Here is a 26,765-nt window from a genome sequence, read left to right as displayed (position 1 = left end):
AGCCCAGAGCCTGCACCCCTGGCTGTGAGCTGATGGCTGGGCCTTCCCTGTCCTGTTCACTGCTGTGTTCCCACCACAAGCATAGCTGTTGGCACATGAGAGGTACAAAAGGTGTTGCACGAATCAACACACTCTCCTTAAGCCTGTGACGTCCACTGGGACTCGGCCGGCCAGCTGCCAGGATTCCCCTATCTACACCCTAGACGGTAAGGGCTCTGTTTGAAGCTAGGGAACTAGAGTAAAATCAAGAGGCTCGGAAATTCGCTTCTTAAAACTTATTTTAATATCCTCCCCACCCCCCCAAATTGGGAAAGGCCAAAACAGTCTGGCTGGATTAAATTACAAATTAATACACATTTTTAAAATCATTGTTTAAAGTAAATCAACATTGTGGCAATCGGGGAGTATTCTTGGAAAAAGTGAAACCCATATTAACAAAATATGTTGTGGAAGAACCCCACTAGTCATTTCACTGGCTAGTTAAAAGTCACCACTCTGCATCTCCAGGGCTGGTCCATGCAGTGGAAAGAGGCCTTGCCCAGACTCAGTGGAGCCCAGTCAGCTCCAACCAGGCCCTAGACGCAAACAAAGCCTGGAGGGAGGGCATTCCTTCTTCAGGACAAGGGTAGAAGAGGTCAATCAATAAAGTCCTGCAGCTTCCCTTAGGCCATGGGATAAAAGGAGGCAGGAAGGTAGAGGGAAGGCTTAAAGATGCAGCATTTCTTTCACTGTTAAGAAATTCCAAAATAATGATACAAGATTACTTATTGAATGGTAGGGAGAAAAAATAAGGAACAGAACTTAATAGTTTGAGTAAGTTTAAACACGGTCTCAACTTCATCCATCTCTCTTCATGTGCAGACACCATCCTTTCGGCATTATGCTCAACCTCTGAGACCCCATAGGTACTCTGTGCTTAGCAGCTTGGTTAAAAAAAAAAAAGCTACTGCCAGCCTAGTGGCTCAGTTGGTTAAGAGCTCACTCGAATGTGAGCTCTGAGCAACAGGGTCGCTGGTTCGATTCCCGGCCCGAGCTGAGCAGCCGCTGAGCTGCCAACAGGTGGCAGGATGGCTCAGCTAAAAAAAATTTTTAAAATGCTGCCACACACACACACACACACACACACACACACACACACACCATGTGTGCACATATATATTGCAATAAAACAGCTTTACAAAGCTCGGGGGCACCAAGGGTCTGGGGCTGACCTCCTTCCATTCCGAGTTCCAGAAGACAATACTGACCGACCCAAACACTTCTCTTAAATTTCCCCCTAAGATCGCCTGATAAAGGGAAGAGGGGAAGGTTCACAAAACAAAGGTCCTAGAAAATGTATCACCAGTGGCATTCTGTCACATAGAAAAGAAACGCTGGAGTCGTGAGTTGGTTGAGAGCTCTCTACCCTTCCTGACTTCCCTTCCCCTGCCCAGAGAGCTCGCAGGCCCGAATGCTGCATCTTTAAATATTTCTGGCTGGGCCCTCTTGCCACATATGTCAGTAACATTCCAAGCTGGCTACCACATGTTCAGGCTCTGGCCTCCTCTCTCTATTGCCGAGTGCTCTGCTGTTTCAAGGCCATGGTGGGGCCGCGCAGGTCCCATTTCAGCTCCATCTTCAGTTGATCGTACATCTTAGAAACAGCCAAATTTGTAAAAAAAAAAATTAGTCCCCAAAATGTTCATATTTGAAATACTTATTTCCCTTGAGATTATTTTTTAACTCCACTTAGTGACTCTATTAAAGTGAGTTAGACAAAGTGCGTGTGCACATGCACACACAGACGCACACACCAGCACACACCCACAAAATTTAGAGGACTGGAAGTTGTTTCCTGCCAAAAGATCTAACAGAGGAAAGCTTATGTGCTGATCAAGTTTTAATATCGTGGTTAACAAGAAATGTACACCGTTCAGCAAGCACACGGAGACTGTGGGCAGGAACCCCTGACCCTGGAGCTCTTGGCGTCCCAGCCCGTTGTCTGCCTACCTTTGGAACAGTTTCGATAGTTACTACATTCAGAGAATCCAAGAGGACTGCATGGACAGATGAACCTTTATTTAAAAAAATAGCACTTCAAATAAATTAAAAGGGACAACCGTCAAGTGTTCAAATTGTGAATAGTTGAAAACCTAGAGAGACCCAAGCTGCAGTCTTCTAAGCTCATTCTTTGTCCAATGGCAAAACCCCACACCCCTCAGGACTCCCACTCCAAGTTTTCCCTCGTGGGACAGGGAAGCAATGGCACACGGGAGACCAGACGGAGGAGAAAGCTGCGTCTGACTGGAATGAACACCGCCACGTACTTGCTAATACGGGTTTCACCTCATGACCAAATGTATTCTTTCAAAAATAAAAAAGGAGGGGGGGAGTCGCATGTTTTTAAAAATTGAAATTATTTAGGGATAAAACACTAACTCTAGTGCCTTTAACGGGCAATAGCAACTTTTTTCTCCGAAGTCAAATACCATCCCCAGCTGAGCCTCTGTGCTACAAGCTTTCCAGGAGATGTTACCTAAACTTTATTAAAAGAAAAGAACAAGTTTAAATATAGACGCTGGACTAGCCCAGTCTGTATTTTCAAGTCCACATTCTTCATCTGAAACACTGCATCAGGGACCCCCCCTGAGTCTGCATGTTTTCAAGTTCACAGTACATGGAACCAGTTTTTCTTTTGAATTTTTTCCTCACTCAGAGCAGCCACACGCAGTGGCCGTTGACGCCGGAACCTCGGGCGGGGCCTTTTCCTATGAGGCCTGGCCAGAGCTGCCCGAGGCTTCTCCTCAATGAGAATCGATGCTGTCATGCTCTATGGATGGGAAAAAAGCAAGAAAATAAAAGCACCTGGTACAGGTTTCATGAGATCCATTCGGATTCGCTGTATTCCAAACCCGCTGCTGAAAGCCATTTGTCCACTTTGTGTGCATTGAACAGTTTGTGGCCTAGGAGTGGGGCTCAATTCGAAGAACTGTTATTGGACGCCCCAGAGGTTGATGCAATAGCAGCTCCAGCAGGGCTACTTGTGGAGACCGACTTTCGGATGTGAGGCAGCAAGTAGGGGTCACAGGCCAGCTGCTGGACATCGATGCGGTCCTCCTTTCGGTAGGCCAAGCATCGTCGAATAAACGCCTGAAAGGAAAGTTTCTTGAAGAAGCCTGAAGCAGACAATCCTGGCACCTCAAGAGGGAACCCTGGGGTTCTAGAGCAGCTGCCAGGGCCCTTCCCCAAAACCACCAGGCAGACCTGAGAGCAGGAAAGGAGACGCACTGGCAGCAGGACCTCTCTGTGGCCACTGCCTCCTTCCCAGATGGGGGGTGACTGAGCCACTCCAGAGGGGGAATGGGGCATGGCCTCTCAATATCTCTCCCCCCAAAGCACAAAGACCAACACAAAGAACTTTCTTTGCCTTGGCTGGTTTGCACAGACACCGTCTAACTTTGTGGTGCTTCATGGTCCAAACCATGGCCTCACAGGAGCTTCCCGAGGAAGAGGGAATTGTAATGACAAACTACCGCCCCAGGCAGGGTGAGGAGTCCGACTCTGACTAACACGCCAGCATGTCACAAATTGGTGAACACTTTCCCTGTGTATCTCCCTCTTCCCTGAAAGATCATTACGCAAATGAGCAGGCACATACCTAAGTAGTAAAGGAAAACCTGAACAGGACTTGTCTTCCCAAGAGTACTGCAGACATGAAGACCTACTGAGAGGGGGGTTTGATTCGGAATTCTAATTCCAGTGGTATGAAGGGCTATGTAGTTGCAGTTTCTACAACTCTTATCATAAAGACCCTTAAATAAATGGTCTATCATAAAGACCCTTAAAAAAATGGTCTTTTTCGCCAGTTCTATTTAACCAAAGCCTTGTAATATAATTACTTTAAATACATGAATCCATTTAACCATTTAAAACACCACACTTGACACAAGGGTGATAATGACGCCTCCATGGAGGCTCACTGATTGTAACAAAGGTACCACGTTTGGCATTGACAGTGAGGAAGGCTGAGTGTGCATGGGGGCTGGGATACATGGAAACTATACTTTCCACTCCATTTGGCTGTGAATCTAAAACTACTCTAAAAAATAGTCTATTTAAAAACAATCTAAAACATGAAATGCTTTTCTCTTTTTTTCTGTGTTTAATTAACAAAACACAAAAGTATAAAACCAATTCTGGCTTTTCAAAATGAAAGATACCTAGAGGGAGTTGCTTGATTAAAGCATTTGGAAGATAAACACAAATTCACAGACGTGAACACAACAATCTTTGGCCTTTAAAAACAAGCCTTTCTTAATGAGATACCCAGAGCTAGAGTTCAACAGGTTTCCTTAGGTTGGATATCAGTCAAATCAACTCATTTCACCTTAAATTTTCTCTCCACACAGCTGCTAGTCCAGGCTTTTGAACCGGCAATCAGACCACACATGTGCCCTGGTTGAAACCTTCAGGTGCTTCCTAGCCAGTTTACAGTCTATCTGACCCGTCTCCCCTCGGCTCTGCCAGCTCTGCGGACCTGCTAAGCTCACACTCACACCTGAGCTTTACTCACGTCTCTCTGCTCAGAATCTTCTTCTCCCAGTCGATGCAGGGCCTCCACCTGCACACCGTTCAAGAGTGCTCCAAACCTGACTTCCTCACTGGGGCTTTCCCTGACCATGCTACCAGAAAAGGGGTTCCGACCTCTCCACCCCCTTCCTCTGTTATTTTCTTCATCACATTTATCACCATTTGAACTGTACCCATTTTTAGTTACTGTTTGTCTCACCCAGTGGAATGTAAAGTCCGCAAAGGAAGGGACCTTGTGTGTATGTTTGTAGTTACATACTCAGGTCCTTCTCCACTCTCTACAACAGTGTCTACTGCTTAATAACAATAAATATGTGCTGTGTGACAAGAGGGAGAGAACAGGGTAGGGGTTGGAAAAATACACATTTAGAAGGAGGAGGAGGTTTTTCATGACTCCTGATTTTTGTACTGAATAAACCACCCTCTATTACCCGGAGAAGTAACACAAAAATCAAAGCAGTCGTGTCTGCTGGCCAGTGGGTCAGAACTTACCTTGGCTTCAGGTGTTACTACTGGCTTTGGCGGAAACTGCACTTCAGTAGCTTTCAGAATAGTATTTTCTTGTAGAATGTCTTGCTGGGACTGGTTATGACCAAAAGGCTATCATACAAAAACAAACAAACAAACAAAGGTGGGTTTCTGGTTAACACTATAAAAAGCACAACTCAAAACCACAGGAGGAAAAGGAGAAGACGTGTCTCCATGCGATCCGCTAGAAGGACCTTCGAAGATGATCTCCTCTGATTCTCTCATTTTGTAGATAAAGAGTGGAAAGGCTCAGAGCTGAAGCAACTTGAAGCAACAGTCCAACATGTCAGTTAAGGCTGAGCTGAGACCGGAAGCAGCATCTGCTACATTATACCCCAGCTAGCTTTGCTTACAGCAAAGAAAAGAAAGTTCCGAGCAGGAACCTCTTCTGTCCTGAGTGATACCCGAAGGCTTAAGCAATACATACATGTGCCACTGGCAGACCCGAAACACACATAAGGGGAGATGGGAAAGGAAGAGTACAGGGGTAAGGACGGAGCGGCAGAAAACCAGAGCGGGGCTGCTTGGTAGCTTCATCTGTGCCCCAAATGGCCATTTTCTAATCAACTCTTAAAAAATAAGTTCAGGCCTACTGTCATCCCTCTACTATTTCTACTGAGAGATCACAAACAAACAGTGTTTCTACTGAGAGATCTATTTTTCTAGATAACCTCTGCCACCACTATCAGCAGCACTGCCGCATTATCAGAGAGCATAAACAATAATTAACTCCACTAGTTCTGAATGGTTTCCCCATATGAGAGAGAGAGACTAAAGAAACAAAGGAAACAAGAAGTGAAGAGGAAGCTGAAATCTGAATTAAGAGCTTGGTAGGGGGATTGTGATCAAGATATTAAGAGTCCAGGGGAGTTGCAGAACTCCCAAATGGCTTATACTCACAGCCTAATGGGGAACATGGAACATACAAACACAATGACAGAAGTATGAATATAAATACACAGCTGGACCCTAATATATACATTTATAAGGTATTATGCTCACAAGGAAAAAAGTGTGAAAATTCATTAGGTATAGTTTACTACCCACGTTATTACTTATTCTAATTAATGATGGATCACCTTAATCAGAGGTAATAGACAGTGAATACCTCCCAGTATAGAAAAATAAAGCATGCTTTTATTAATAATAGTTTTAACTAATGGGGTGGTTGGGAATAAAGAGCCCTACAGATATTTCAAGTTTCAAGTTTGGGGACCCTTAAGAACAGCTCTTGGGAAGATTGTATACTTTAATACACTATTTCATGTAATTCCCTAATCCATGTTATTAGAATCAAAACATATCCTGGGTCTAACTGAGAACAGCAAAAAAATGCATGTTTTCCACAACCCAGTGGAATTCATTAGGTATTCTAGGGTTGAAAATGTCTCCTTATGTACAAAGCTTTTTATTAAATCTATATTTCTTCACACCACAACTTTCAAGATTCCATTGTGTATAACCCAATGATTAGCCCCCAGAGAACAGTCCACCCCATGCCACTGTGGAAATGCGCCATCCATGGTGGCATCCAACCTTCTCCCTTACCTTCCTTCCATAAAGACACTGGTAGAAGATCACACCCACTGACCAGACATCAACTTTATTTGAGATCTTTGGTGGTTCTTTTCCAACCACGAAACACTCTGGTGGTAAATACCTGGGACAAAAGGGAAATAGAAATCCTTAAGAAAATGACTGTATAACCCTAAGACATTAACAAAAAGGCGAAGACGACAACCTTGTTGAAAATAAAAATATACGAATTTTAACAGGTGCAAAAGCAATTTAGACCTAGCTGGAGAAAGCCAATGAAGAGACTCTCGCTTAAGGAGGCAGCAATGTCCTATGAAGCCTTAAAATACATTTCTGAGTTCACCGAGGGAGGTGAATATTCTCCCCAGTTCCTATTTCACCCACCCCAGGCTCCTTTCCCAGGGTTGTGCCTAATGTGTCATTCAACAAGTTAAAAAAATTAAAAGGGGGGGGAGGGGGGATGCCAAAAATGATGTGCATTCCCTTTCATGACAGACGCATCAACAAATATTAAACTATAACCAGAGGTAATGTGGGTTTCCTTTCATGGTGGCTGAAGAAGAAGATATGTGGAGAACAGTAAGTATTTTAAAAGTCCCAATGATTTCAGGTCCCAGCAGAAAACTGAGGGGAGCAGTTGTTCTGTTTTCTTTCTTTCTTTCTTTCTTTTTTTTTTTAAGCTGAGCCATCCTGCCGCCTGTTGGCAACTCAGTGGCAGCACAGCTTGGGCAGTGAATCGAACCGACAACCCTGTTGCTCAGAGCTTGCTCTTGAGCGAGTTCTTAACCAGCTGAGCCACTTGGCCAGCCCCCCAGTTTTCTTAATGTAGCCTCTTTTGGAAATGTGGGCTGGAAATAATTATACTATATAATCAATAGTGACATTAAAGTCCATATTACCAAAGGGTATTTTACATTTCTTACTTTAAGGGCGATCAGGGGGTTATTAGAAGACTAACAAATAGTGCAGAGAAAGCTTAACAAACTAGCACAACTCAGTGATCATCTGAAGTCCTTCTTTCCCCAACCACCCCGCCTCTAGAAAGACCAGCTGGACAGCCAACCACACCAAACTGTACAGTGTGGAAGGTAAGTGCCTCTCGGCATTTAGGAAACCAAACAAATACGCTTCTATTCACTGCGTGGAGTCACAGCCATGGCACAGCTGGAAGGCAGAATTCTGAAGATAACAGATCGATTTCTGCAGATTTCATGCTGGCAAAACCAATTCTGTGAAAAATTCTTTATTTTAGACCCTGCTGTGCTTCTGGTATAAAAATCTAAACTTGGAGCTTGAAGGGGACAAGAGTTGAGAGGCAGAAAATGTTCAGATGATGGGCTTTCTTCTTTTTGTTGAGGAAATTTAGTTTCATGTTCTCATTTCTTTTTAATTTTAACAGATATTTTGGACGATTAAGACCACTGAGCTAGATTATTTCACAATGAATACTTTTAGCCAAAGCATACATTGAAAAATGAATATATAGATACAGAACTCCCATAGAGGGGGAAAACGGTAAAGAAATAAAAATATAGGAAAAAGACTCTATTAAGAAACCAGCTCTTCCAAATGCCATTAAACCCTCCCTGAATCCTAGTTTTCATGGTTCTTCATTCTTTAATATAGATAACTTAAATATATGACCTTGGATATATAACAAATAGAATCTTGATTCTAAAATGATCATTCTAATGCATTTATAAATTTTTTTGTGGAGGTGGTGGGGAACAACAAGTTGTTTGTGGTAGGGAAGAAGCTGTTAAACTTGTCCAATGCAGAGTAATAATTTAGCCAAATATTTAGAATACAAAAGACACTGACACATAACAATAGAAATCTGGCAAATCACTTTCTAGGTCTCAGTTTGCCCCAGCTGTAAATGAAGAAATAAACTATTGGGTTGTCGGAAAAGTCATGACATATTTTTTCTATGTTTTTCATTGCAAATATGCGTCATGACTTTTCTGACAACCCAATAGTTCTTCACCCAAATAACACTGAATATAATAAGCATTCTAATTCCCTATCAAGGCCTTTGCAAGGAAGACTAGAAGACAGGTCTATGACACTACACTAAACTGTGTTTAAAAAACAAACTTAGCTGCATATTCCATCACAATAAAATCCTCACAGAGAAAAATTATCCCCAAGGCCTAGCCTACAGGTCACTTGCTTAAAAGCAGTATTCAATGTAGAATAATTCTCAACAACCAAATACTGCAAACAGTCACTGAGAATTTGTTATTGCCCTCTGTCCTATTTGTATCTCTCTGGGGCATCAGAAGTGGATGACATGTTAATGATGGTGATTATGACGATGTTTCTACCAATATGGAGACTTTCTAAACCATCATAGAAATCCATAAAATTTAATTTTCTCAGTACCCCTCGCTACCTTACTTTTTCTATGAAAAAAAAAATCTTCAAATATAATCGAAAGTAGAAAGAATAGTAACATGAAGTCCCAAGTAATCATCTAGCCTTGATATCTACTAACACTTGGCAAATCTTTATTCATATACACCCCTCTCCTCCCCCCCCAGATTACATTGAAGCAAATCCCAAAAGCCATATAATTTTTATTTAAATTCCAACCATTGAATTTTTACAGCTTAGCAAATAAAGCAATAGGTAGCAATGAGAAAACTAGTTACACGTGAATAAGCTTCACCTCTTAACAAGATCAAGCTATCAAACAAAAAACTCAAATCCAAGTTCCAGCGAATTTACATAGCAGAGGTATGGACCTGTTTCCAGAATTTCCAACAGCAGACATTTCTGTATCATTTAGTGACAGGAACACTAACCCACAATAACCACCATAGTGAATAAACACTGTAAATATAACATCTATCTTAAGCCTAGAACATCTCAAAGTTTTAATTTAGTGACGGATTTTCACTATAGGTACCATCTCCACAAACAATAAGGAGCAATGGAAAGTAGAAATTTTGTGTTTTTAACAGGATTTGATCGATTCTTTAATATATATAACTTAAATATGATCAGACTGATGTTGTGTGTTGTGAAAGACACCCCCCTTTCTGTCTGCTTTGGATCAACACCCTCTTTCCCAAACAGTCAACTATTCCAGTCTCAAACGTAAGTGAGCTGATCAACTGGCCCCAGGGTATAACACCTCCCTTAGTGCTACCGGAAGCTTGCTTCTGTTCAGAATCACACATTCCATATGTGGCTTTGTGTTATCACCTCAGATGTGAAAGGGAAGCTCTGTTAACACACATATTTACAATCACAAAGTTAAATGCCTGAGCTGCAGGTATCTTTTATGGTTCTCACTGTCAAAAGTAATACTCGGCAGAAGTAGAACAGGTCACAGAACAGGCAGGCAGAGCTAGCTGGGGAGAGACGAGTGACAATAGACGGGAAGAAACGTGGCTCAAAACCGCTGAGAACATGCTGAGACAGATGGATACACTTCTTGGCAAACTGGGCAAACTTTTTCCTGTTTAGATTTCAAGGGATACTTTTTATATCCTGATAATTTTATATCCTGATCTTCAGAACTCCTTAGTTCTTTGAGAGTCCATCATCCTCAGGCAACTCTAGAAACAAATCCCTCATCCCATTAACCCATGAAGAGACCTGCATTTGTACTGAAAAAAATTTAGGGCCCTTCTTGTACACACGAGCAACCTCATTCTCCACCTACTCGGCAGGGCCATCCCTACGGAGGAAACACTCAGCTCAAACACCTGGCCACACATAATCTCTCTCTCAATGGTTTTCAAGAAAGGAAAGGAAAATGAAGACAGATATAAAGAGTTACTGCTAAAAGACAGTAACTATTTGGGGAGGTAAGTCTGTTTGGGTTTGCAGCATTGCTGCCTAAGCAGACAGAATGTAGACATTAATTATTCATTACCAACACCTCAGTGTAGCACAGCACATCTCCACCAGCCAACCTGGCAGATCTCCCAGATACCTACCAATAAGTACCAGCACCTTGTGACGTGAGCTCCATGCCATCCACTGAATTGTAGCTATCATCGTCCATGATCTTGGAAAGACCAAAATCTGTGATTTTTATCTCTCCACACGCTGTACCATTTACTAAAAGAATATTACCTAGAAAGATAAAAATCTTCATGAATAAAGAGACACTAATTTAAGAGAAAAAGCCAAAGTAATAATAGACAAGAAGGGGACAACTGAACCCTTGCACGCAGTAACAAACGTCGAAATCCCTGGACTAAAGCTGTCTGGACTCCGAATGCGGGGGAGAGTCCTCAGTGTCTGGCTGCAACCTTCTAATTTCCAAGAATCACCTGCGTAATGTGCCAAAACCACCACTATGAGCAGTGGAAAAAAATTATAACTCGCCAAAGTAAAATATCACTTGTACAGTTGGTCGAAGATGGTGGGAAAGTTTCATCTGACCTTTCAGTAAGGATCTCTAAACCATCGTGTTTAGGACATTAGTTTTCAGGGAAAAAAATCAAAAGAAAACATACAAGGGAATCAAAGCTAGCACCACAGTGCCACCTACAGCTCCGGCGGCAGGAACATGTATTGGATTCAGTGATGGAAAACCCAATCGCACAATGGCCACCTCTTTAAAAATCACTTCACTGTCATGAAATTTTTAGTCATGTGAGTTGTATTAAAACATCAAAGAAAAATGAAGAGTGAAATTTAATATGTAGCTACCAGAGGAGGAAAGCGGCTTAACAACTGTGCCTCACCGGGGGGTAAGCGGGAATCACCTTGCTAGCACCACAGGGAGGCTGGTTAGAGCTGCCTACAGAGAAGAGGTGCACAAAACAGCTGAGGATGACAACAACAAAAAATAGAGGGAAGAAGCCTAACTGCCCTCTAGTTTTTGCTGATGACTATCCAAGTTAGACAGTAACCATACAAAAAGATGAAAAACTCTGCTCGGAATTTAATGAAATATGAGATATACGTGCAAAACACATCGTTAATTTTGGGGCACTTAGCAAAGAGACCTGGAATAGAGGAACTGCTGTGGAGTGTGAGTAATGGGAAAAAAACAAAGCCGAGCTTGCCAAAACAGTTCTTTCTTAATCGGACTGACATCATGAATTGTCCTGGCTCTCAAGACAAAGATACTGTTTCTCAGAGCATTTACTGTGATCCACCCTCCTAAACCCAGCGCTGCGGGGCCAGGACTCTTATTCCCACACCCACTCAAGCAATCTGAAGTCAGACAGTGGTAGGCCTTCTTGTCTCCTGCCAAATGCTCTAACTTGATAAAATTACAAGTCACTTATAAGACCACGGAAAAGCCACCAATACTGTCTCCTAAAAGTTAGACATACCTGGTTTGAGGTCATAGTGTATGATGGGAGGTTTTATTTCATTTAAGTACTTTAAAGCATTCACAATCTGCATGATAATGGATCGGGCCTCTTTCTCCGACATTAATTTGTGCTGTTTCAGGTAGAAGTCCAGATCATTTCCCTCACAGTATTCTAATACTGTACAAAACCTAAAGACAAATAAACCAACATTTGACTGCGGGATGAGAGCAAGCAGATTAAGACTAACTAAACCAGCCCCAGTGAAAACTTCAGGTAATTGGCTTCTCGCTCCCTTCTCTTTGGTTCCTTAAAATACTCTTCTATTCCTTATTCGGGATTAGCTACCTGAGTGGTTTACAGGAACAAAACTGCTTCCTCACTTGGTGGAGAGTCTCCACGCCCCCCACATGGGAATCTGTTGCGCTAAAGTTCACACATGGCATACCTCTTCTTGAAACCAAGAACACTGACAAGAACTGCAATGTGCTTAAGATAGGTATCTTTTTGGAAGGGTCTCCTTTACACAGCCACATCCTGCTCCATTTCTAAACAAGTACACGGTTCTCAGCAAACCTTTTCTATGACCCTGAGTGCTGAAAGTGAGGAAGCTTGGGTCTGCCCAGGTCTCCTGGCAGTTTGGCACAATATCGTACGACAATTTCTCTTTGCTAAACACAGATATAAAAGAGCTTTTATAGTATCTGTGGTTCTAACAAGTGTGTTATTACACAGTGTGGGTCTCCTTCCTTCATTTATATCAATACGTTGAACAGACCCCAATTTAACACTACACACCATTTGTGGCATTAAGGGTCATGTGTATCTTCCAAGGCAGTTATAAACTAAAGTTAGGCTTCCTGAACTGTTTTGAGTATTCCTGAGATGAATACCTTTTAAACTATTCTAAGTTGTGACAATATGGGTGTTATCACCTAGGGTCTAGCCAGGAAATAAAAAACACTTGAGTATTTAAAACAAAGAGGCTTTAATTCAGGAAACTGAACACATAGATGATGAAAGACGTGAGAAGACAAACTGGCCAGTGAGGCACCCCCGAGATCATCTAGAGCAGGAAGCCATTAGCACCCTAAGGCCAGAGGGCCAGAGGGAGGCGATGGTGCAACCAGAACCCAGGGTCACCAAGGGAAATTGGAACCATGGGTGTGGGGGGTGTCCTTCACCCGCCACCATCTCTGTCTCTCCATTGGCTGAACCCAGCTGAACAACAACTGACACAGGCGCCTGGTAAACACAGTCTGGGGGGCCAACTCCTCTAAGNTAAGGGGGGAGGGAGGTGGGGCAGGAGCAGAGCCAAGAGCAAACAAGCTCAGGACTACCACTATGGGCCTCCCACAATTTGAGGCCTACAAAATACACTGCAAAAAATTGTGGCCACTCGGTCCTGTGGGACCCAAAACTCAGCAACAGCGTTATGCTTCCTATGAGACCTACTAGGGCATGCTAGCCCCCTATTTGAGAATACCTGTCTGAAATGTCTAGATTCTCTGGTCTGAGACGCTGAAATCTGACATACGGACTCTCATGCTTAGTGGATTTATTCTTTGACCCAAGTGCAAACTGAAAATAAAATCTTACTTTTAAAACCCTAACAACTCACAGAAGACTTTCTAAAATGATGGTCTGACTTACTGTTGATGAAAGTACATCATACAATGGGAAGAACAAAGTAAATAACTCAAGAACAGTACACAATCAGTTCAATTTCTACAATTCAAAACAGCTGATAATCTAAATCATTATATTTATCTTTGAAATAGTTTTGGCACTTACATTTTGGGGGCTGGGGGTGAGGGTCCTACCTAGTGCTCAAGGAATTTCATCAAAGCAAAACAGTGAAGCCACCCTGTGGAGACCTGCTTTCTAACTACTTTTCTGAACTCCACTCCATGCTGAACATACATGGTCATGCCTGGTGCAAGGTCCACCCTAGCAGATGGAAGAGGAGATAGTTCACGTTTCCAAAGGGAATTATGGTCTCCTTGGGGGTCATTTCTAAATATGGGCAATTCTCTGTGTAGCAATCTCTGAGGCAGCTGTGCCTGAAACAGGCCAAAACCCCTAGAATCATGGTGGAAGGCTAAAAGGAACGCTTAAAAGGCCAGACCCAGAGTATGTTCTCCTGAATTAATTCAGATTCCTACAGAGAAAACGTTTCCAGTGCTGAACTATTTCTCAACTCCTGGATAAACCCAGCGGTGCTAGAGCTTACCTATACCTGGTAAGGAAATACAACAATACCTAAGATTATTAAAGATCTTAGACAAGTTAGTTAACTTCTCTGGTCCTGAAATCCCTACCTGTAAAATGAGAAGGTTGGACTGAGATCCCTTCCAATTCTAACATCCTATAAGCCTATGACCTATATTTTAACATGCAGCGCTCAGCAGTGCTTTCGTCTATGTCACATTCAGTCTTCTTCTATGATACATCACTGTGCTGGTACTTCTTTAAAAGGCCTGTCAGTGTTCATCAGTCTCCAGGGTGGGACAGAGGCTCTCTTGAAAAGTCCGTACTCACTGGTGCATGTCAGTGGTATGCTGGCACCAATCTGTGCCAGTTTCTGAAAGCTGGTAATTCAATTTTCAGGAATTTTGTGAGCTGGTCATGAAGCCACTGGTAGAATGAATGGATAAACAAAAGGTGGTACTTCCATACAATGGAATATATTTGGTCATAAAAAGGAATGAAGTACTGATATATGCTAAGACAAGGATGAACCTTGGAAAAAAACATGCTAAGTGAAGGAAACCAGTCACAGAAGTCTACATACTACATGATCCATTCATTATGAAAGTCCATAATAGGAAATCTATAGACACAAAAAGTAGATTAGTGGTTGCTTAGGGCTGGGGGTAAGGTGTGCAGGAATAGGGTCATGATAGCAAAAGGTACAGGGTTTCTTTCTGAGGAGATCAAAATGTTCTAAAATTGGCTATGGTGATGGTTGCACACATGTAAATATAGTAAAAACCACTGAATTGTATACTTTAAAAGGGTTAACTGTATGGTATGTAAATTATATCTCAATAAAGCTTTTTTTTTTTTTAATTGGTAGCTTGAAATTGGACGTGTTGAGAGTATTTACGCCACAGAAACTGGCAAATACTACAAATTAGCCCCCTCTCTCTCCCCACTAAGCTGGGTGTTAAACATTTGCCAGCACACATCCTGGGTCCAAGAGATGTCTTGCTGGCCCAAATCTGAATTCACACATGATCATTTGCCCATAAATAAATATATACGGTCCCTCAGAGAATATTTCCTGGACTCAGATTTCAAAGTTCTCTTTGCTAAACTGCACTAGTTAAATCATTATGTAAAAGGTAAAAGGGGTAAACTTTGCTGTTTTTCACTCTAGTCCATGAGTAGTCAACACACTGCAAGAAAATAGTAGTAACTGCTAAGCTAAAATGGCACAGCACTTACGAGTCAGTGTCCAGTGAAAAGTAATCATACAGCTTAACTATTCTGGGATGATCCAGTTCTTTGTGAATCCGGTATTCCCTACATGCATGCCTGTAAACAAAACGGACAATTAACATTTCGTATTTTGGCCTGTCTTTTGGAACTCATCAAGGATACTCCTACATATTCTCCCATTTCTCTGTTGTTTCCACTTATCCATTCTATTCAGACCACGTGGTCTCATTATCTTTCTTCATCCTATTTTCTTTACTAGTATCTACCCAGCTGTTGAGAAAGTATTAAGTGCTCAAATATTTGTTGAATGAATAGATTTTTATCCCTTTCAAGTTCATTCTATGACAATCTCACCTCTTTTATATTTATACCTAAATATCAGAGCTGTAAAAATTATAAAGACAGTGCTTTTTCTCTCTTCTAAAGTTAATACTTCAAATCTATAAATGTTTATATCCTAGGGTTACATCAAGGGGATCGATTAGCATATAAACTCCTTGGATAAAGGATTACTGGTTATATAAGGCAATTAGCAGTGCTTTGCATTTGTTTTTAAAGTCTACTCCTTACAAAAAGGATTTAAAGGGCTATTAGCTTCACTTTCGTCCAAGAAAATGTGAAATTGATAGAAAATTTGAAATTATGGAAATCCTAGTTTTCTTAGAACAAGAATTTAAATATATGCATTAACATTTTTTGTTTTTTTAGTATTTTTCCAACTTAAAAGCATTTAATAAGATCAGGAACAAAAATGTACTATATAATCTGGCATATTCATATACTGAATTTTAAAAGAATAATAGAACATGTTTATACAATATAATCATCAATAAGTTTTAAAGTATTTAGTTCTTATTTACAAAGAGAGCAACAGGAAATTATACTTTAAGTAAACCCAACACCATTTAGCTTGGGGCATTTTGTTATAAGGCAAGAGTCAGAAAAGAAACTTTCCATAATATGGTAAAATAAAACTAAAACAAGTGACGTTTTCTGAAATTGGTGTATTCCAGCATATTAAAAATTCACAGAAAGTACTCAACTAACAAAGCTGAGGAAACAATTAGGGGAAGGTGGAGGAAACAATGGGAATCTAAAAGTAATTAAATATATTTTTCTCCAATGGAAACTTTGACTAGGCTTATTTTCCAAGCTGCTACTTTTGGCAGTTTTTGCTTCTTCTGATGCTTCATTTCATCAACTTTATGTCTTTCTGAAAAGACAGACTTGCCAGGACTTAGACAGAGCAGTGTTAGAACATACACTCTACTGGGACCAAGAAACCTGGTTTGAGTCTGGGCTTTGGGACACCACCTCACCGGGCTTCACCATCGCTGCACTGGTTGGCAGTTTTGAAGGGGGCTCACTGGAGACACTGAGCAAATGTAACTTTTGCCTAACCCCCCTATTCCACCAAAACTTATCCTTTTTCATATATCAAGATTCCATGTAATATTTCATTTGGTAAAATAAAGGTGATGCTGTTTTAAAAAAAAAAGTTTAGAAACCTATGGACTAACGAGAGAACTGCTCAAGTCATTTTTTCCTCCAGCATGCTATAGATCTATATTGCCTTGCACTTTTGTTTTAACTTTTTGATTTTGTGCATTTCAGAGTAGAGACCAATTTCTATGTCAAGGTACTGAAAACAGAGGAAACTAATGGAGGTAAAAATTAAGAATCAAAGGAGGTATCATTCAAACTCCTCCCCAACTAAGGGAATTTGTTGTACGTCCCTGAAAGCACCCCCTCCACGTCACATCAGGCTCTCATGCTGCCTTAGGCAAGGCAGGGGCCTGCCATGTCCCTCGTATGTTCAGCTTTCAAGTTGGCATCCAAGTACAGAAACTTGAAGAAGCTTATCCTACAGTATTAGTCTTTTACTCTCTTAAAAGTGGAAATATATTTAGACTTTCAAGATGCTTTTATCCTAGAAAATCAGATAAGAGCATCACATAAGAGTATACTACCTAATTCAAATGCAATTATCTCTTCGGAAAGCTTTATATGAAATTTTTCCTACCGTAGAGTTTTTACTATGTTATTTTTGGGAGTTAAAGAAATCTAGTAATACCTATTAATGTTTTAATAATGCCAAAGTATAACAATCAGTTTACTTTTTGCTTGTTTGTGGGAGGAGGAGAGGAAAGGAGGTGCAGAGTAGAACTGAAAATTAAACAAAAAATGACTTTTCCTTCATTTTTACCACAATAAATGTCTTGATTCCAGATGGGACTGAAAAGTCATCCTCATGAAAGGAAAAGCAATCAAAAGGCCTTACTTTGCAGGGTGAGAGTAACATTTTCATATTTTACAATGTTACTACAACACTAAAGTACACTACTTTTTTGTTTCCTATTGAATTTTTAAAGCACTTTCTAAAATCTGTTATGTGCTTGATATAAACCTCCTTTCAGTTCAAAGGAGTTAGTGACATTTTGCTAATTCACTATTACCTGTAGCCTGAAATTCATCAGTATGATTTCATATCACTTAGGAAGCAAAATCTTTCAAAGATAGGTGGGAGTATTTAAGACTCCCAGGATGAATGGAGGTCACAGAAACTTCGTCCACTGCTCCCGGGGTCACCTGGAGAATGGCCACTGCCCAATGACTCCACAGAGGCGCGCATGCACCGATTCCCACCTCTGCTGAGGAAACCAAGTAGGAAGGTACCACTGGGAACCCAAGCTGGGCTGCTAAAGAGCTCAGAAACATGAGGCAGTCTCCTCCACTTGATCTCTGACTCTGCCTGGCAGAGAAATGTGGGAAAGACACCCAATTCATACCCACCAGGACTTGCCCAGCGTGTCAAGGAATACACAGTCCTGGCTTCCATCTCTCACTGTTTCAAAACACTGGGGTGAGCAGAACACCGACCTGCTGCAGTTACTTCAATATCATTACCGCTGCTCTCTTTAAGGTCAGTCTAACAGCTGGACACCGAGACTAGGCAATATATGTATAGATCCTGGAACAGGAACTATCTCCTTGAGAAGATAGTCTTGGTTGACCTTGATCTTGTTGACCAAGGTTGACCTCTCCTAGAGTCAACCGGTTTAGAGTGGTCAGTGCACACACAAGACATGGGACAGGCTCCAGGGCTAGCGGGAGGGCGTTTTAATACAGAAGCATGCGCTGCTCCAACACCTTTCGGCACTCTGAGAGTCTCAAAATAATGGGGACATTTCTCAGTTAAAACTGGTCAGAACAACATGTGGTTTCCTTCCCTGAAGTGCTCCGAGCATTCACTGCAGCCTGCCATTTTTCCCTGCGTGTCAAGTGACCGGAATGTGCTTATAATAATGTAACTGCCACTCAAGCATCTGGACTGCAGCTGTCTGTCCTGTAAGACACACATGTAGGACTCCATACAGAAATACCTTTTCCTGCCTCTGCTGAGCCCTATTTCTCTTAGTGCCACAGGAACCTTCTCTCCCCCGGTGCTGAGAGCCACTGCCATTCGGCATGGACTAGGAAGAGTCCCTGGTCCCTGGGGAACCATAGGTGGGACGCAAGAGTTGCCTTGGTCCATGTCCCAAGAACTGGTGATGATGTAGAAATGTTTTATTTTCCCCTTGAGATTTAGAAACCAACTAACAGACTATTTCGAAGTCCACTGTTTTTTTTCCCTCCAAAGTACTATTTATAAGAAAAAATCCCAAACTGCTTTTAGAGAAAGGAGGTGGGTTGCTTATATCAAAAGGGGCCGTCTCCCAACTGAGAATTTGTCTGCTCCCCAGGCTGAGCGGGTGAGGCTGATTAAGTGCTGGCTGACCATCTCGACCATCATCCGGTTTAGTCATCCAACAAGAAGAATTGAATATGAAATTCCAGCAATAAGAAATGAACAAAAGATTGGAGCTGAAGTGCTTGCTTTCTGCCCATTGACCAGATAGCTGGAACTATCTGCATCATCTATGCAGCATGGGTTTTTTTTATTATTTTTACCTAATGACGTCTCTTTTTGGTAATGACAAACGTGATTTTAATTTAAAAAAAGGCCTGTATTTCCTCAATACACCTGTTTCATATCTGGTCAAGTTGAGATTTTTAAGAACTTCCTTTTTAATTTGTGAAAAACGTTTACAACTTGATTTTTTTCAAAATGAGTCAACACACTGCAAGTACCTGTTAATAAAGGTCTTAAATAATTGAAAAAAAAAAGAGGAGGGAGGCTGTCTCCTTCTTTCAGGGATAGGACATGTCTAAATCAGTACTTGTACCTATAACAAGAAAATAATATTAAGCCCAGTGGGGATCCTAAGAGCAAATTGATTCTGTGTGGCCTCCAAAGCAAATGAGCCATGAACTCCAATGGTGTGAAGCTCAGAGGGAAACAAGCCAGACCTGACATTAGTGGAACAAAGAAATTCACACCTGCACATGTAGTAACTATTCATTCTAAAGAAGCCCCCTCCCCCCGTACAGATGGGGGCTGCTACTAGTGGCATTTTGAAGAGAGGCGAACATAGTAAGAGGGACACCGAAGACCAAGAACTGTAAGATGGCAAGCCGTGCCGGGGAGGTGGGCACAGCACTAAGGAGCTGAACAAGTTGCACAAGAACCACCGAGGCACAACAGGTGCCTCCCCAGTCTCCTACATAATGAAATGACTGAAGTAGCTAAAAGAGCCCCATCTGAAGCTCCCAGGGTTCCCAGACCACTAAAGGACACTCTTATCTGGTTGCTGCAGACAAGCAACAATGATTTCTGAGGCTCTGTTTATTGTAGCTAATTTTATACACACAATTGAAGGGGAGGTTAAGTGCATGGGCTTTGGATTACGGGAAGTCTGGATTTAAACAGCAGCTTGGCCATTTCTTAACTGTTACTCAAATTCTCTAAGTCTCTAAGTATCCTCATCAGTACGATGGAAAATGTATTCACTCTCCTAGGACAGTTATGAGGATTAAATAAAACAGCAACAACGCACGTAAAGCTCTTAACACAGTGCTCAAACTTCAACTATTACTATTACATTTTGAAAAATCAGACACACTAGTATCACTTACTTGTGGTAATTCTCCTTTTTCTCATCCCTCCAGTTTTTATTTAACTGGTGAATTTTCACAGCTACATATCTTTGTTCTGTTAGATCAAATGCCTATAAAGAAAAGGAATAAATTATATTCTGGATAAATGCTGACAAGAATTACAAGTAACTGACTTGAAGCTTCTATTTAACAGATCAACATACTCAAAGTCCAAAATGCATTATTAAATAAAAACAGCAGTGAAGGACAACACATCACATACTTGTTTCAGAGTAGCAACGGTTTTCTTGAAACTTGTGATCAGAGAATTTAGAAGTCTCCAGATGCACTGGTACCAAGGGGGTTAGAAAATAAGACCAAGCATCCACTACAGCCAGCCAGCCCGGCCTTGTCAGTCACTTCCAGACAATTCTCTTTCTGGACATCGTCTACCCCATGTGGGCCCTTTCCCCCTCAGGTTCTCTCTCTTCCCTCAGCTGATCCTGGGACACGCTTCAACAGTAAGTCCTGCCACTTTTGAAATGCTGGGGACATGTAGTCTGTCTTCCTTCTTGAGAATACACCTCTTTGCTATGTTTGTTTAGAAAATAACCTTGTGATTTGTTACGCTGTGTTTATTAAAACTAAAAACAGAAACAGAACCCCCAAAAAAGCCCTGCCTTTAGTCCCACTCATATATGCTGGGTAAATAAAAAGCAGGATTTTGTTTGTTTGTTTGTTTGTAGCTGAGCCATCCTGCCACCTGTTAGCAGCTCAGCAGCAGCTCAGCTTGGGCCAGGAATTGAACCGCTATTGCTCAGAGCTCGCACTCTTGAGTGAGCTCTTAACCAACTGAACCACTTGGCCGGCCCTTAAAAAGCAGTTTTTGATCCCAACAATGTCTGAAGTTAGTCACACCAAGTCACTTCTCCAGCTCTATCCCAAGACAAGGAACGCTTTCCCCAAAGACCACCATTGTTGGCACATCTGCTAGGTCGTGCTATAACATGGGAGTAACCAAGGTTTTCTTGAGGATGTTGGGTGTAAATCACAATTTGATAAAGTAAGTAGCATTTTACTACAACAGACTATTTCCCCTATTCAAAAAAAAAATTATTGAGGAGCTCCTTTAGAATGAATAATTTTGGTTTTTAAAGTTCAGATTAAAAACTTACTACTGCAGTTCCAACACTGTTACCACCCATCCGCTAGTGTCCACAGGTGTATGAATGGATAAAGGCAACAGGCGCAGGATATACAGTCCATGGATAGTGATAACTGCTCTGCAGATCTTTTAACACGTAAGCTACCTCTAGGAAAGGACTGCGTGCATGCAAGAGGGCTGCTTATAAAAGAAACGTCTAATTTACACCAAGTATAAACCAGTATTTTTAAAACTATAAAAACCTCTCAAAACAGAATATCTCATTTCACAGAAAGGGAAACTTTTATTTTTCTTACAGAGTCTGAAGTCCATTTGTAAGCATGTATACCATCATGGCTTTACAGAAGAGAACCACTTCAAGCCATTAAAAGCCAGGTTAAATACCACCAAATTTGTAAGGATACTAATGATACCACAGTCTTATTTTCTCCAACTCCCACACCATACTTCTGAATCTAAGACACCGCAATCCTCCATTGAGTTAAAAAGGGCTTTTGGCCAGTGGAGAACAGCAAAAAAAGAACTATATTAAATGGATACATCACTGGAAGTAGCATTTAGATTTCAGAAATGTTAAAATGTTTGAAGACTACATAAAGAAAAAATAGGATGAAGAAGTCACTAACAAGTGCCTGGGAAGCACCAATTACCAATTTTGATGATTTAAGAAAAGGAATAGTTCCAGTTCTGGGTATATAGTCAAAAGAATTGAAAGCAGGGTCTCAAAGAGATATTTATTTGCACATGCATGTTCAAAGCAGCATTATTCACAACAGACATGAGGAAGCAACCCAAATGTCCACTGACAGATGAATGGGTAGAGACAATGTAGCACATTCATACAACGGGTTGTTATTCAGTCTTAAAAAGAAGGAAATTCTGTCAGATGCTTCAACATGGGTAAACTTTGAAAACGTTATGCTAAGTGAAATAAGTCAGTCACAAAAGATAAACACTATGATTCCACTTATATGGGGTACCTAAAAATAGTCAAAGTCTTAGTCAAATAGAAACAGAAGGTGGAATTATTGATTAATGGGAAGAATTTCAGTTTTGCAAGATGAATAAGCTCTGGAGACCTGTTTCACAACAATACGAATATACCTAACATACTGAACTGTACGCTTCAAAATGGTTACAATGGTAAATTTCATGTGTTTTTTTTAACACAATTTAAAAAAAATACCAAAAATAAAAAATAAACTAAGCATATGTTTCAAGAATGAAAACAAAGAAAATGGAAGGATTCAAAACAAAAGTTAATAAAATGGAAAACAAATCAAATAGATCTGATCAACAAAATAAAAGTTGATTCTTTGAGGGGGGGAAAAAAAAAAAGCATCCACTAACCTCTAGTCTACCAGTCAAGAAGAAAAGAGAAATAACTAAGATATGGATGATCTTTTAAATCAAGATGAAATAAAATATTTTCCAGAAAAATTAAATTACCAACACTGACTTAAGAAGGGAAAGAAAATCTGAATAGCTCGATATTTGTAGAAGGAATTGAAAAGGTGATCAAGCAGTTTTCCTCTAAAATGACACCTACCCAGGTGATTTTATGAGTTTGCTCTAATAAACTTTCACAGAGCCAACAATTCATATGTAATGCAAAGCATCCCAGGGCACAGGAAAAATTTCACAACTCATTCTAGAATAACTACGACATCGAAGCTAGCCATTGCTACTTACACACAAAAGACGACTATGGCCCAGTCCCACTTAGGAACACAGATAAAAAATATGAATAAAATACCAGAAAATCAAACCCAATAGTACACTAAAGATAGTATCATAGTTCTGGCAATGGTTAGTGATGATAACTGCCCAACACTGGGAATATACTTATGCCACTGAACTTTACACTTAAAAATGGTTAATTAACATAATAAATGTTATGTATATATCACCACAATTTTAAAAATTAAAATAAAAAAGAGGGAAACCAGTAAAACTAGTTTTTACTATTTTTATCTGAAATGAAAACTGATTATTTTACACAAAAGAGTTCTCATATATAAACTCATACGGGCATAAAATAAATCCTAACAGGGAAGGAAGGCTCCACCTTAGAAAAGAGAATGAGCAGGGTCACGCAGCAAAGACCACTTAAAAAACCAATCCGGGCCAGCTGAGTGGCGCGATCGTTAAGAACTGGCTTGGGACGCCAGAGGGCCCCGGTTCAGATCCCACATATGAGGGCCAGTGACACTGCCCTCCACAGCTAAGATGCTGAACAACAGCTCAACCTGGAGCTGGGCTGCCGTGAGTCACCGGCGACGGCATAGGCTGCAGCCCCTGTGGCAGTGGGTTGCCATAGGCTACCGTGTGTAGCCAGCAGCCAGCGTGAGCGGCCATCCAGAAGCCGGCGACTGATCTGCCTCGCCCGGGAAGAGCGCAATGATGGTGCCAACTTGGGCCAGTGAAGCAACGTCCTCCACAACTAGACTGAAGAACAAAATGACAGCAACTTGTCTGTTCCCCTTCCCCCAGTTCCCCAATAAAAATCTTAAAAAAAAAATGAATCCTGCATTTAAAGCCAGGTGCCAGAAACATCTAGAGAAATGTGAGAGGCTGTGGTTGGCGAACATGCTATGGGTCTGTAGCTGTATTTAGAACCGGCTGACGTCCTAGTTTAGTAAAAATCAGCTGGAGGCCCCACAGACTGTCCTTTGCTGGCCCCGCAGAAGTGAAGTGCATCCTGCAAGATGCCAGTGCGATTAAACCCTCTGACTTAAAGATGGGAACATTTTTTTTTTTAAAAAAAAGCAGGTTTTCAAGTAAGATTTACACATGTACTTTCTTAAAAAAATTTTTTATGAGAATAAAAGAAACACATACTCATTTCTAGCAAACGCAAATGAGGCAGAAAGTATAGAACCAGAATAAAAATCACTGTAATTCCACTACCCAGAAATTAGTGGTTTTTCCTTCATATTTTAAAAAATCTATAGTTATTTATTTTTCAGCTTGAAAACAGGGCAAGATATTGTACCCTGCGTAGTCACTGACGTTTATTAAAAGCACTTCTCCCAAACATACAGGTTGTTAAAGTTTTTGAATTTCAACCAATAGATACCAACTCACAGTCACCACTATTCTAAATGCTCTCCAAGTTGGTAATGACCAATAATTTAACTCTCATTTTTGTACCCAGTTCCTCATACTTACCTTGTAAACTTCACTGAAACCTCCTCTACCCAAAAGATGTAACAACAAATATCTGTCATTTAGCGTTGGATGATCTTTAAATCTGTGGAAACAGGGAATATATAACATCCTGAGGTCAAGGACTACACGATCTTCCATATTTGCAAAATTTCAAGAATATTTAACATGTTATACACATGATTATAGCTGCTGCTGATAGGCTGGCAATCAACACCAATATCGCTAATTCTGAGGACAGGGTTGAGTTATACATACAATTCAAAGAGACAGCATAATTACAATGAACAGCACTAGCTGTGGAGCCATGAGAAATAGGTGCCAGTCTCAGCGTAAGCACAATTAGACCTGTGACCTTTGTCGGCCTCCCCTTTCTGCCCAGCTAGAAAATGTGGGGGGGTAAGACTACACGAGACCAGGGATTTTCAAACTGTGCTACTCAGTTCCTCCGAGCCATTCAAGAGCCACGTGCTCCCACCATTACATAACTACATACAATAAAATTCAAAGATATTTTACATGGCCTTGAAAACAGATTTGATTATAAAGTGAGTCACAAGTTCTATGTGCATTCACTTTCTGTAGGACAGAAAGTCTTCATGATATAACTGTTTTCCCCATTGTAGGATACCACCTTGTGCTGCTTTTTAGTAAAACAAAGAAATAAGAGATTCTGATAAAAATAACCTTTAAAATATTTCTACCTAGCTCCTGATCTTAAACAGCCCCACTATTAATCCTGAAATTATTCTGATTTTGAGACAGTGGCATGCCTGTGGGGAGAAACGACGTTAATGTATTGGAAGTAGTTAGCTCAGGGATCAGACAGATCCAAGTTTAACTCTGTTTCTTGGCCCATTAGTTATGGGTGTCTGGTCAAATTCACTGAATTTCTCTAAGCCTGTTTCCAGATCTATGTATCAAAGATGACCTACCTCACTGGGTTATCGTGAAGATTAAATGACGGAACATAAGGGCACTTAGCACTAAGCCTGACACAAAAAGAGTGCATAGTAAGGTAACAGCTGTTGCCAGCCACTTTGCAGAAAGAAAAGTCCATGGCTCACATTGGCCAAATAAAAATACACAAGCTGTATCTAAGTCAAAAACTCATGTTTCAGAGGGAAAAAATAAAAAAGTGAGAAGGAAAGGATTATGCATAGAAGCCACTTCCCACTCGCAGTCTACTTTTCACAGTTTCAATCTCTTAAATGACTTATAAACACAGGTGGGCATTTATCTAAATTAATGTGCTGAACTTAACAGTGTCTTGCCTAAACTCTCAACAGTGGAATGGCCTTTAAAGGTCATTCAGAAACTGGTTGTCATCTCAACCCAATAATCTTTCCACAACACTCCACTGTTACCCGTGCTTCTCTTTAGTAAGACTCTGTAGATAAATCTGAACATACAGGTATCCCAACCATTTACAACTACAAAGCTACATTGTTTCAGTAACCTCTACTTGGGTAAACATGCTGTAAGTATAGATATATACTTAATATATAAATCTAATGTATTTAGACTAAAGCAAATCATAATTTTGTTGGTAAACTGTATTACACCCTACAGTAGAACTAAATACACCATGGAATCAATTTACCACATTTATATTAAACAAAAACATCAGTCTAGACCAATCGATTCATGTCAGAAAGTACTCAGTAATCTCCAACCCAACATACCCCCAAATTGCTTACTGTGAATTATCTTCATTATGTATCCTTTTTAGTTCCCTGATATGTAGATTTCTAACCCTTTCTAGCCTTTCGAGCTCTGCCTGGATCTCTGCTTCCTCCTAAAGCAAAAAGGAAAGAAAAAGCTCAGAACACAAGAAACTTTACCTTTCCAGAATCCCATTTCAAAAACAAGAGCAGACATTCCTCTCGTGAAAAGCTAAAGGATGATGTTTTGCATTGAAAAATATTCTTTTAAGAACTAGAATTTTAGGGGCCGGCCGAGTGGCGCAATGGTTAAGAACTGGCTTGGGACGCCAGAGGGCCCCGATTCGGATCCCACATATGAGGGCCAGTGACACTGCCCTCCACAGCTAAGATGCTGAACAACAGCTCAACCTGGAGGTGGGCTGCCGTGAG

General features: G+C 40.9%; 1 protein-coding gene across 5 annotated transcripts in view; it reads right to left on the bottom strand.

The window, feature by feature from the left end:
- Nucleotides 1-265: 265 nt before the first annotated feature.
- TLK2 (tousled like kinase 2) overlaps nucleotides 266-26,765 on the bottom strand; it is a 121,798-nt gene continuing 95,298 nt past the window's right edge. For 4 of the 5 annotated variants that reach the window (XM_019637769.1, XM_019637770.1, XM_019637771.1 and 1 more), the window contains 9 exons: nucleotides 26,370-26,467; nucleotides 24,673-24,754; nucleotides 20,376-20,467; nucleotides 15,366-15,455; nucleotides 11,937-12,106; nucleotides 10,584-10,722; nucleotides 6,646-6,757; nucleotides 5,062-5,169; nucleotides 2,038-3,129 (listed from right to left, as the gene is read on the bottom strand). In XM_019637769.1, the coding sequence (XP_019493314.1) occupies nucleotides 2,956-3,129; nucleotides 5,062-5,169; nucleotides 6,646-6,757; nucleotides 10,584-10,722; nucleotides 11,937-12,106; nucleotides 15,366-15,455; nucleotides 20,376-20,467; nucleotides 24,673-24,754; nucleotides 26,370-26,467 (1,065 nt within the window). In that variant the 3' untranslated portion in view covers nucleotides 2,038-2,955. Of the gene's footprint in view, nucleotides 729-2,037; nucleotides 3,130-5,061; nucleotides 5,170-6,645; nucleotides 6,758-10,583; nucleotides 10,723-11,936; nucleotides 12,107-15,365; nucleotides 15,456-20,375; nucleotides 20,468-24,672; nucleotides 24,755-26,369; nucleotides 26,468-26,765 lie in introns of those variants that run through there. The other variant, XR_002123433.1, reaches the window with a different exon arrangement.

Source organism: Hipposideros armiger, unplaced genomic scaffold (genome assembly GCF_001890085.2).
Source record: "Hipposideros armiger isolate ML-2016 unplaced genomic scaffold, ASM189008v1 scaffold_34, whole genome shotgun sequence".
Classification (NCBI taxonomy): domain Eukaryota; kingdom Metazoa; phylum Chordata; class Mammalia; order Chiroptera; family Hipposideridae; genus Hipposideros; species Hipposideros armiger.
This window is presented reverse-complemented; position numbering and strand designations above follow the sequence as displayed.